The following is a 12,388-nucleotide window of genomic DNA, read 5'->3' on the forward strand; positions in this document are numbered from 1 at the left end:
GTTCCATTTGTGCTCATATTTACTCTAAAGGAAGTACTGACTACTGGTAAGCAGAAGCAAGCTCCTTCCCGTCATATGCAGGCAGCTTTCGCAGGGAAAACTCATCTTGATTCAGAGCCTCACTGTCAGCATGCAGATGTCTGCCCTTTAACAACCTCCATATCGTGCAATTTGGGGATACTGTTAATTTCAGGTTACCTGGAAACCAATCAAGGGAATTTAGTCCACAGATGTTGAGCCAAAAGGTGGCTCCAGGCAGATACTGGTATTCAAATCACAGACAGCGTTGCATCACATCTCCAGTTTGTCCAAGTGGAGACTGGGCAGACTCATAAATCAGCTTGAGTCCAATTTCCCTTCTCTGGGAAAAAGGGGTCAAGTGGCTTCCAGCATTAGCCATTAGCAGCAGGGCTGAGAGAGACAGCCAAGAGTATTTTCAGGTAAAACCCTCTTATTTGCCAGATCTCCTCTTTCTTTTATTACATACTCTTTTAACCCAGACCATCCTCCCCTGGCTTGGCTTTGCTAACTACCTTAAAGCAGACAGTAACATCAATCTTACCATGGCCTCCGTTTGTCCTCTCCCCAGGGAGAGGTGTTAGATTTGACAGGTAAAGAATTATAGGGCTGACATTGCTGCTTAGTGATGGGACTGCATACACCCCTAATTTGGCCACATAAGGGAAAAGTGTGATGGCTCTGATGTTCCTTTAGGAGCAGGTATTGTCAAATTTAATGGTATGAATGTTGCGTCTTGTGCATTGACAGCGTGCCCTACTAGTCCACAGCAGTGCAGGGCCAGTCTTGAGACAACAGGATCAGTCAACAGAAAAGAAAATTTTGTGAGGAGCAAAAGAAAAAAAAAAATGTGGTATAACTCCATGCATCACCCCTCATTCTCATTTTCACCTCTGGTTCGAGATGCTTTCCCAGTAGGTCTCCTCTTCGCTCTTTATATCATACTGAATGTGCAAACAAGTTCACTTAATTGACTTTATCAGCTCCTCACAACTTTTCTTCTCCTGGTTTATTTGTCCATTACAATTTTCGATGAGACCACCGCTCTGAGGGTGTGAAGCAATGCAATGTGTCTACCCAATATGTTTCTTTGCATATCTATACGTTGGTAACATCCTCAGGAACACTTGCTAGGGTCAAACATAATTTTAAAAACTCTGTATAGATGAATAGTGTTATCTCATTGTGTTTTAATTTACATTTCTCTACTTCTAATGATGAGATCTTTTCATGTGTTCTTCTGCCATCCATATGTCTGATGAAGAGCCTATTCAAGTGTTTGTCTACCTTTTTTTTTTTTTAAGGTTTATTTATTATTTTAGAGAGTACAAGTAAGTGGAGGAAAGGGACAGAGGGAGGGAATCTTTCATGAAGAACCCTGCCGAGCTCAGAGCCTGACCTGGGATTTGATCCCACGATCCATGAGATCATGACCTGAGCCAAAACCAAGAGTCAGTGGTTTAACCGACTGAGCCACCAGGCACCCCAAGTCTTTGCCTACTTTTAAAAACTGGGTTGTTTTCCTACGTTTTGAGAATTCTTTATTCTGAATAGAAGTCCTTTATCATCATGGAACTTTATATCAAAAACTAGGGATGTACTATATGGTGACTAACATAATATAATAAAAAAATATTATTAAAAAAAAAGTCCTTTATCAGATAAATGACTTGCAAATATTTTCTCCTTGTCTGTTGCTTGTCTTTCCATTCTCATCACAGTGGCCTTTGAAGAGCAGAACTTCTTAATTTTGATGAAATCTAGTTTACCAATTTTTTTATTTTATTCATTATTCTTCTAGTGTTGCTTCTAAAAATTCATTACTTAACTCAAGGTTACAATGATTTTCCATTATGTTTTTCTGCTGGAACTTGTGTCATTTTTGTTTGTTGTATATGTTTTGAGCCATTTCAAATTAATTTTTGCATGTGATACAAAGTATGGATCAAAGCTTATTTTTTTACATATGGACAACCAGTTGTTCCGGCATCACTTATAGAAATGACTATCCTTTCTCCACTGAACTGCTTTTGCACATTTGTCAAAAATAATTAACCATATAAGTATTAGTCTCTTTCTGAATCATTTTCTTTTCCACTGATCTGTTTTGGTTTGGTTTTTTTTTTTCAAATATTATGCTGTGTTGATTACTGTAGCTTTATAATAAAGCTTGAAATCAAGTAGTGTAAGTCCTCCAACTTCACTCTTTTTCAAAGTAGCTTTGACTATTCTGGGTTCTTTGCATCTTCATATGAAATTTAGATCAGTTATTCATGTCTTCTGTTTACTTGCAATTTCATTTGGTCTTCATTTTCTAATTATTTTTTTTAAAGATTTTATTTATTAATTTGAGAGAGAGAGACCACAAGCAGGGGGAGCAGCAGAGGGAGAGGGAGAAGCAGGGTCCCTGCTGAGTGAGGAGCCAGATGATGTGGGGCTCGATCCCAGGACCCTGGGATCATGACCTGGGCTGAAGGTAGACGCTTAACCGACTGAACCACCTAGGCGCCCCCATTTTCTAATTCTTGACGTAGAAGGTGAGTCATTGTTTTGAAATCCTTGTTTTCTAAGATAGGTAGTCAGTGCTTTAGATTTACCTCTAAGTGTTGCTTTAGTTGTATCTCACAAATTTTAATATGATGCTTTTCATTTTCATTTAGTTCAAAATACTTTCTTTTTTGATTTCTTGTTTGATCCATGGATTATTTACAGATGTGTTTGGTTTTTTTAAAGATTTTATTTATTTATTTATTTATTTATTTATTTATTTATTTATTTATTTGAGAGAGAGTGAAAGCAAGAGAGATCACAGAGGGAGAGGGAGAAGCATAGTCACCACTGAGTAGAGAGCCCGATGTGGGGATGTGGGGCTCGATCCCAGCACCCTGAGGTCATGATCTGAGCCATCCAGGAACCGCTACAGATGTGTTTAAAGAACGAATACTTGCAAATTTTCTAGATATCATTGTTATAGATTAATAATTTAATCCCACTCTAGTTTTTTTTATGATTTGGCTTCTTTTAAGTTGAACGAGACTTGTTTTATGGCCCAGAATATGGTCTGTTTGATAAATGTTTATGTACACAAGGAGAGAACATCTATCTTGCTATCATGTAGAGTTTGCCGCAAATATCAAGTAAATCAAATTAGGTGATAGTGTTATTTAAGACTTTTGTATACTTACTGGTTTTCTGTCTACTTGTGTCAGTTATTGAGAGATGATTATTAAAATCTTGGACTTTAATTGTGGATTTGTCCATTTCCCCGTGAGTCAAAACACAAAACTGATTAAACTACATGTATTTTCAAGCTTTTTTATTAGTTGTGGAAATCTTTAGGATTATTAGTTTCTCGATAAATTGATCACTCTATAATTGTAGAATGAACTTATTTATCCTTGATAATATTCCTTGTTCTAAAATCCATTTTATTCGACTTAATACAGCAACTCCTGTTCTATCTCTCTCTCTTACATTTTAAAAATATTTAATTGTGTTAGAATACACATAACATAAAACTTAATATTTTAATCATTTTAAGTTCATTGGCATTGATTACATTTACGTTGTTCTATACTCCTGTTCTCTTTTGGTCATTGTTCACATGTGTATTAGGTTCATACAGCTTCTGTACAATTACCACAAAACTGTTGATTTAAAACAACAGAAATGTATTCTTTCACGGTTTTGGAGACCGTTCATCTGAAACCAAGGTGTAGGCAGGGCTGCACTCTGTCTTGAGGGCTCTGGGAGAGAATCTGTTCTTGCTTTTTCCAGTTTCTGGGTGGCTCCAAATGTACCCTGGCTTCTGGCCATATCACTCCAATCTTTGCCTTTGTGGTCACATTGTCTTCTCTTCTGTGACATTTCCTTCTGCCTCACTCTTATAAGGACATTTGTCATTGGATTTAGGGCTACCGTGATAATCCAGAATGATCTCAAGATTCTCAACTTAATTACATCTGCAATGAATGACACTTTTTTCCAAAAAGGGTCACATTCATAAGCTACAGGGATTACACTACAGACACATCTTTTTGGGGCCACCATACAACCCGCTGCGGTATGGTATATCTATCCATATTTTACTTTTAACCTGTTTGTATATTTTAAGATGGGTTTCTGGTTGAATGCATATAGTTGGGCCTTTATATTTTAATCCAATCAGCCTATCTCTGCCTTTTCCTTTGGATATTCAGATTTTTATGGTTAATGTGACCACTGATATGGCTGAGTTTCAATCTGTCCTCGTGTTGTTTATTTTCTATTCATCCCATCTGCTTCCCCCATTACCACCTTTTTGTTTTCTGGCCTGTTTTGGATTAATTTAATAAGTTCTTTTTTTTTTTTTTTCAATGACTCCAGCTTATCTACCTTGTTGGCTATTACCTGTAACTCTTTGTTATGGTATTCTATTGGTTACTTTTGGATTTTTAGTAAATATCATTAATGTATCACAATCCATGTGTAAGTGATATTATACCCGTCCACATATAGTATAAAGACCTGGTAACATACTACATTTCTGCCTTCCCAACCTTTGTGCTATTGTCAACATTTTACTTTTAGTATGCTATAAACCCACAATAAATTGTTATTATTTTCATCATTTTTGCTTTAAACCATTAGATATCTTCTTAAAGATTAAATAATCTAAAAACCTTTAAACTTGCTCACATAACTGTTATTTATGTACTTCCAGATTTCCACCTGGCGTCATTTTCCTTGTGCCTGAAGGAATTCCTCGAATATGGTTCATCGTGCCGGCCTGTTAATGAAGAATTTCAGCTTATATATGTCTGAAAAAGTCTTTTTGTTTGTCTATTCTTTGGCTCTCATTTTTTAAAAGTATTTTTACTGGGTATAGAGTTCTACATTGCAGGTTTTCTTTATTTTTTTTATTTTAAAAACATATATTTGTATACCAAATTGTGAAATTATATGTTCACAATAATAGGTTTTTGGAGGGGGGTTTGACTTTTTTTATATAATTTTTATTTTGTTATATTAGTCACCATACAGTACATCCCCAGTTTTTTTTTTTTTAAAGATTTTATTTTATTTATTTGACAGAGATAGAGACAGCCAGCGAGAGAGGGAACACAAGCAGGGGGAGTGGGAGAGGAAGAAGCAGGCTCATAGCAGAGGAGCCTGATGTGGGGCTCGATCCTACAACGCCGGGATCACGCCCTGAGCCGAAGGCAGACGCTTAACCGCTGTGCCACCCAGGCGCCCCATACATCCCGAGTTTTTGATGCAATGTTCCATGATTCGTTATTTGCATATAACACCCAGTGCACCGTGCAGTATGTGCCCTCCTTAATACCCATCACCGGCCTATCCCAATCCTCCACCCCCTTCCCCTCTGAAGCCCTCAGTTGTTTCCCAGAGTCCATAGTCTCTCATTGTTCATTCCCCCTTCTGTTTACTCCCCTTCATTCTTCCCTTCCTTCTCCTACCGATCTTCCTATTTCTTATGTTCCATAAATGAGTGAAACCATATGATAAACGCCACAGGGTTGCAGATTGGATAAAAAGACATGACCCATCCATTTGCTGTCTACAAGAGACTCATTTTGAACCTAAGGAAACATCCAGACTGAAAGTGAAGGGATGGTGGCGTGCCTGGGTGGCTCAGTCATTAAGCGGCTGCCTTCGGCTCAGGGCGTGATCCCAGAGTCCTGGGCTCTAGCCCCGCATCGGGCTCCTCCACTGGGAGCCTGCTTCTTCCTCTCCCACTCCCCCTGCTGTGTTCCCTCTCTCACTGGCTGTCTCTCTGTCACATAAATAAATTAAAAAGTCTTTAAAAAAAAAAGAAAGAAAGAAAGTGAAGGGATGGAAAACCATTTTTCATGCCAATGGACCTCAAAAGAAAGCTGGGGTAGCAATTCTCATATCAGACAGATTAGATTTTAAAATAAAGACTATTGTTAGAGATACAGAAGGACACTATATTATTTCTTTCTTCTTTTTTTCTTGTACTTGAAGATGTTGCTTCAACTGTTTTCCAGCTTGCGGTGTTTCTGACAAAAAGTCTCCTCTCTTCTTGTTTTTATTCCTCTGGGGTGGTTTTATTCTGAGTGCTTCTGCATTTTTAGGTTTAAGCACTTTGATTATGTTGTGCCTCACCGTAGTTTTCTTTATGCTTCTTGTTCTTAGTGTTTGATCATCTTTGATCTATGTTCTAAATGTTCAGCTATTATTTCTTCAAAGATTATTTTCTTTCCTTCCCGTTCTCTCCTTTGGGGACATTGCGAATTTTGCCTCTTCGGTTTATTGGATATTTTTGTACTCCTAGAAATACTTTTGAGTTTGTTCTGGAATTCAGTTAGTTTACTTGGAAACCGATCCTTCCGTTTTTTCCCCACTACTGAGATACAAACCTCCTGAGAGCGCCGTGAATGCCGTGTAAATCACGAAGACTTGCACTCTGACTTGCGAGAACAAGAATTTTCCCCAATCCCAAGTGCGCTCCAGGCATTCCTCCTTTAATCTCAGGTGGTACCTTCCTGGGCCTCTGATACTCAGTTTTGCATTCAGATGTTCTGGTCGGTACTCAGCTAAAAACCTCATGTGGACACCGCAGGTCTGTCTGTGCAGCTCTCTTCTCTCCTGTACTCTGCACTCTGGATCCTACCTGCTTTGGTTTCATTAGTTCTCAGTTCCGTCTCCTCACCTCAGGAAGACCACCATACTGTCTAGGGTGGCAGGAAACCCTCAGGCGGTAGGCTGGGGTGATCCCGGGGCTCATCTCATCACCTAATCTCCAATGTCCTAAAAACTATTGTTTTTTAAATTTTGTCTTTTTTTTTTTTTTTAAGTTGTTTCAGGTGGGACGGTATATCCAGTTCCCGTTACTCCATCTTGGCCATAAGCAGAAATCTGACCAACCAGTTTTTGTTCCTCTCTTTCTAGTTTCTTGTCTTTGTTTAGGATAATCATGTGTGAGTTTTTTGTGATTACTTTTATCCTTTTAATCTGTTAGTTACACATTTTTTAAACATTAGTTTGTAGTGGTTAACCTAGAAATTTTAATACTGAACCTTGAGTAATGATAATTAAGCAGGTATTATTACTTCTACAACTTCCTTGAAAGTCCTAGAAACAGAGCACACCGAGTCCGTTTCTTCACTCCTGGCTTTTGCGTTATTGATGCCATGCATTTTAATCCTACATATCTATTTGCCATGTAAGCATTATTGGTTTTCTTCTGAGCCGTTAATATTCTCTTATATTTACCCACAGACCGAAGCTCGTTCCCCCACCCCTTATTCTTCGCTCTTATTTCCTTCCTGGGTTTTCGTGTTTCATTTTCCTTTAGTCTACAGCATTCCATTTAACCATTCTTTGGGTAGAGTTCTACTATTGACATACTTTTTACGTTTTTATTTATTTGAAAACAACTTTCTTTTATTTTTGAAAATAGTTTTAGTAGTTATAGCATTCTAGATTGGCAGTTATTTTCATTTAACGTATTAAAGATCTTATTCCACTTTCTCCTTGTTTTTATCACTTTTGTTAAGAAGTTCATCACTCATATTACTGCTTGTTTGGAAGCAATGTAGTTTTTTTCTCTTAATAATATCAAGGTTTTCCCTTTCCCTTAATTTCCATCAGTATTATACTGAGGCTCCAATTAAATGTATGATATACTTTTTGACGTTGCGCCACATGTCTATATGTTCCCAGTACTCCTAGTAGCACACAGCAAAACTGGCCTGGGCATGTGCTGTTTCTGCCATGATCCTGAGGTTGAATCAAGGCAGACACCTGTGCAATGCTGGGGCCAGGACCCTACCATTTTTACTGGAATTGCTACCAAGAGTAAATACTCCATAACCTGTCCCTTGACATCCGTGAAGCTAGACACAAGAGTCTCAAGCTTCTGCTGCAGCAGATTCAGTAAAACCGTGTGCTTCCAGGATTGTTCAAATTAGGCAAAATGGTAGAACCAACATAAACGTGGCTTCTGCTTTCTGATATTCACTTTTGACATCTGTTTTTTCTGAGCGTGCGTCTACTGAGTAAAATCTGGGTTGGTACAACAGCTGTGCTGTCCTAAAGTCTCAGAAGTGTACTTTGGCATGTATTAAGCAAACTTTACAGGAGATGCAAATAAGAGAAGTGAGCCAAACTTTTCATTGTTTAGCCCTAATGTGCCAATTTTGGAAAAATGTTGGGTAGAAATGACATTTTATCAAGTATGTATTTAGTCCTTAGAATATACTCAGTTATATAATTAAAAAGAAAATGTTGTTATAGTTGACTATTCAAAACCTATATGAAGTAGAGAGATTTGAGATTTTTATTATCGACAGATAAGTTTGAGAGATAAGGAAGGAAGAAAGAAGGAAAGAGTATTAGAGAGAATGACACATTTATAATTTCATCTTTATTATCTTTTAATATTTCCACTATGCATTATTACCCCCTTTTCCCCCTGAATTGAGATATAATTCCTTGGAATGTATTTACGAAATTTGGCTTAGGATTTTGTTTCTAAAACCATTTTTTTTAAAAGATTTTATTTATTTATTCGACAGAGATAGAGACAGCCAGCGAGAGAGGGAACACAAGCAGGGGGAGTGGGAGAGGAAGAAGCAGGCTCATAGCGGAAGAGCCTGATGTGGGGCTCGATCCCATAACGCCGGGATCACGCCCTGAGCCGAAGGCAGACGCTTAACCGCTGTGCCACCCAGGCGCCCCCTCTAAAACCATTTTTAATAGCCACTTTTTTAGGGATCAGCAAAACGTAGAAGACTAAATTATCCTCAGCAGAATTTCCATAACATGCTTGAGGTAGGCATTATTTTAGAAATATGGAAATGTAGGTACAAATGAGTTCTCATTTTCCAAAGTCACACTCTGGTTATTGAGATTGTAAGTCAGAGCTGAGTGACTCCAAAGTCTTGCTCCAAACCCGTAGTACGTCAACAGTAAATAAGCAAACAACACTAGACGGAAAATTTCTGCAAAGGGAGACTACAGCGTGAGGACTATCTTTATTAAACGCTCATGTATGCTCCATAGCTAGGGTAGCTAAAAGTATAGTACTGAAAAACATGAGGAGATGCTGAAACAAAAGAATTTAGCTTATGAGAAAGGTGGAAATTCAGATCAGTGGCAAAAAAAACATTAATTATTTGATAAGTAATTGGAATAACATGGCAACTCTCTAGGGGAAAAAAGGAGGTTGTGGGGCACCTGGGTGTCTCAGTCAGTTAAGCTTCTGCCTTCAGCTCAGGTCACGATCCCAGGGTCCTGAGATCCAGCCTGAATCAGGCTCCCTCCTCAGTGGGGAGTCTGCTTCTCCCTCTCCCTCTGTCCTTCCCCCACAATTGTGCGCTCTCTCTCTCTCAAATAAAATGTTTTTTTTTAAATTAGGTTGGTTACTTGTCTGACACTATTCACAAAGATTTATTTTATAGTCATCGATTAAAAATTAAACCAATAGAGTGTTATAAGATACCATGGCAATATTAGAGAGAGCACGCGTGCGAGCACGTGAGGGGAGAGGCAGAGGAAGAGAATCATTCAAGCAGAGTCCCCACGAAACAAGGAGCCCAGATGCAGGACTCAACCCCACAGCCTATGAGATGCTGGCATACTCTGTTTCTTATTGTGAAATGTGTTCGGCTAGTGAGAATTCATTGTTCTGTGCTGTTATGGCATGTGTACTTTTCTCTGACTATATTCTATTTTAATAAAAAGTTACAAAATGAAAATAATAACAGCTTTCACTTCACCATATTATTTTATAGTTTAAATTAAAACCCATTAGAATGTAAACTCCATGAGGACGGTAATTTTAATCTTTTTTTTTCACTGCTCTATACCCAAGATTAGAGCATGACCTGCTATATAGTGATCATTCAAAACATTTTTCATACATGAATGATACTATAGCACAGCGCTGATTTAATCACCCACCACAGAATGCAAATGTTCTAAACACTAGACATTACTATCAATAACATAGTTTTCTCATTGCTCGAGAAAAGTAGGTCGTTTTTCTCTTTAAGCAGTGCAACCTAGACAACACCGTGTTTTAACATGAGGTATCCATTAGCTCATGTTTCTAAGTTCATCTCTCCATTTGATCAATGGTGGTAATGAAATCAATGGCCACAGGTGAACTTTACCCCATGGACTTACCATAGGGAATTGAAGTTGAAAATTTACCTCGTTTTTTTCTGCAGTCTGAGTTAATGATTCGTGCTGCTGCTCTTGTTGCCCTTGTAAGTTACCACGTCCTTACCGGACTCTGGCATGAAAGGTATTGTCAGTTAACACAGTCGTGTTATTTTAGTATTATTTGAAAATATTTTAAATGAAATATAAGTTTTGTTACAAAGATACCTCGACAGATGTTGTAAATAATTAACTTTTTCTTCAGGCAAAGTATTGTGTACTTAATGAGGAGTCCCTAGGGCTTTAGAATTGTTAAAATCTTTGTTGGGCACACCATTGAAGATGAGGTCGAAAGACTTGGCTTTTATCATCATATTAATCATCTCAGGAGAACTCTATGCAGAAGGTAAAATTAATTTTTCAATTATTCTTTATTCTCTAAAAATTATAAAGGGAAATTCTGACATTCATATAACTTGAACTTTAATTACAGTCTTTCATTTTTGTGTATCAACTTTATAAAAAGCATACTTCTTATAATTTGTTATAAATATTTAGGCAGATTTTTTTTTCCTTTGGGCATTATGAGTAAACTATTCTTATAGTGACAAACTTAGAAAAACAAAACAAGACAAAAAAGAAAAAACCTCTTTGTATCTCTAGGCTTTGTGGCATAGGAGAGAGGATCTTAACACTTAAAAGAGTTTTCAGTCTAACAGTACTGCCAGAAGTTGTACGTTAACCTTAATTCTAATTTCATACTAGAATTCATTCCTAAGCCTGCACAGCTTGCACAATTCTAATTCTCTGTTCATAAAGTGAGAGTGTAGTGTGGGAAATTTGAAAAAGAAATAGCCATGAATCATAAAGATTTTTGAATCTTGGCCCTTTGATTTTCATCCTAATTTATTCATTGGTTGAAATTTTTTAAGTAGTGATTAGAAGGAGGACTGTATAATTGATTATGCAGATAAGGACACTTTTGAGAGTGAAATGGAGCTCTATTAATAGTTATGTGATATAACAGTGTAAGTCAGGACTGTCCAGACAAACCAGTACCCGTAGACTCCCTAACTCTTAGAAATCTTTTTGCCAGACTGCCCCATCTGTGAATATGTGTGAGTGAGGCAGGCAGTGTACAAGCGTGGGTTATTTAGGAATAGTTAATAGTGTTATTAGGCTGCAGGGATGAGAAACAAGGAAGGATAATTAGGTGTCAACAAGAGTGAATATACAAAAGAGGAAACCACAGCAATAAGACTTTTCTAAAATAAACATCTTTGGGAATCTGTTAAAATAAAATATCCCATGGATCATAATTGCCTTTTAGGTGACAGTTTGCTACAAATTTCCTACCAAGAAAGGATGTGCAATTAAAATTATGAAAGAGAAATAAATAGGGGCGCCTGGGTGGCTCAGTCGTTAAGCGTCTGCCTTCAGCTCGGGGCGTGATCCCGGAGTTCTGGGATCGAGCCCCACATCGGGCTCCTCTGCTGGGAGCCTGCTTCTTCCTCCCCCACTCCCCCTGCTTGTGTTCCTTCTCTCACTGGCTGTCTCTCTCTCTGTCAAATAAATAAATAAAATCTTTAAAAAAAAAAGAAAAAGGAAGATAAGTAACTAGAATTCATCTTATTTGATACATTCAATTCTATAGTAAGATAATTTTTGCATGCATAGTTTCCTTTAGCTTTATTTTTCTGTCCAAAAGGGAAAAAAACAGCTGGTAGAATTCTCTATCATCTATTCCATGAAGACATTGCATTTTCTAGATAATTTCCTAATTATTATATGGTTATAATCTTCTTTTACTCAAACAAACAAACAAGAAAGCTAACCATAATCTCATACATATTTCCATGCTTTCCCTCACCCCCAGTAGGAACGTTAGGGGGTACTTCTCATTTTATAGCATGCACTCATCATTGGCCTATGAAAGGTGCCACTTTTGCTTCATTTATACATTTCCCCCCTTTATCCCTGACCCTGAATTCCATTTCCTCTAGCATCAAACTGGGAGCCACTATCACGTGCTCAATATATTCTTAAATATGTAACCATCTTTCTGAACTATGTCTTGTTTTGTGTATGTGCTTTACATAAATGAAAGCTTGCCATTGATTTGATCTCCTTACTGTTTTGTTTTACTTGCTATCGTTTAAACATATTTCCATGTTGCTCAATTTATTCTGTTGCTTTTAACTGCTGCATAGTGTTTCATATATTTTACTTACCTGTCTTC

The 12,388-nt window shown here is 37.5% G+C and overlaps 1 protein-coding gene across 2 annotated transcripts in view; it reads left to right on the forward strand.

Annotated features, from left to right (window-relative positions):
- Positions 1–10,232: 10,232 nt before the first annotated feature.
- The window catches only part of F13B (coagulation factor XIII B chain), a 33,417-nt gene continuing 31,261 nt past the window's right edge, over positions 10,233–12,388 (forward strand). The window contains exons 1-2 of one of the 2 annotated variants that reach the window (XM_045787746.2): positions 10,233–10,294; positions 10,415–10,555. In XM_045787746.2, the coding sequence (XP_045643702.2) occupies positions 10,492–10,555 (64 nt within the window). In that variant the 5' untranslated portion in view covers positions 10,233–10,294; positions 10,415–10,491. Of the gene's footprint in view, positions 10,556–12,388 lie in introns of both variants that reach the window. The other variant, XM_045787744.2, reaches the window with a different exon arrangement.

Source organism: Ursus americanus, chromosome 2 (genome assembly GCF_024610735.1).
Source record: "Ursus americanus isolate L20-20 chromosome 2, mUrsAme1.1.p, whole genome shotgun sequence".
In the NCBI taxonomy this organism is placed as follows: domain Eukaryota; kingdom Metazoa; phylum Chordata; class Mammalia; order Carnivora; family Ursidae; genus Ursus; species Ursus americanus.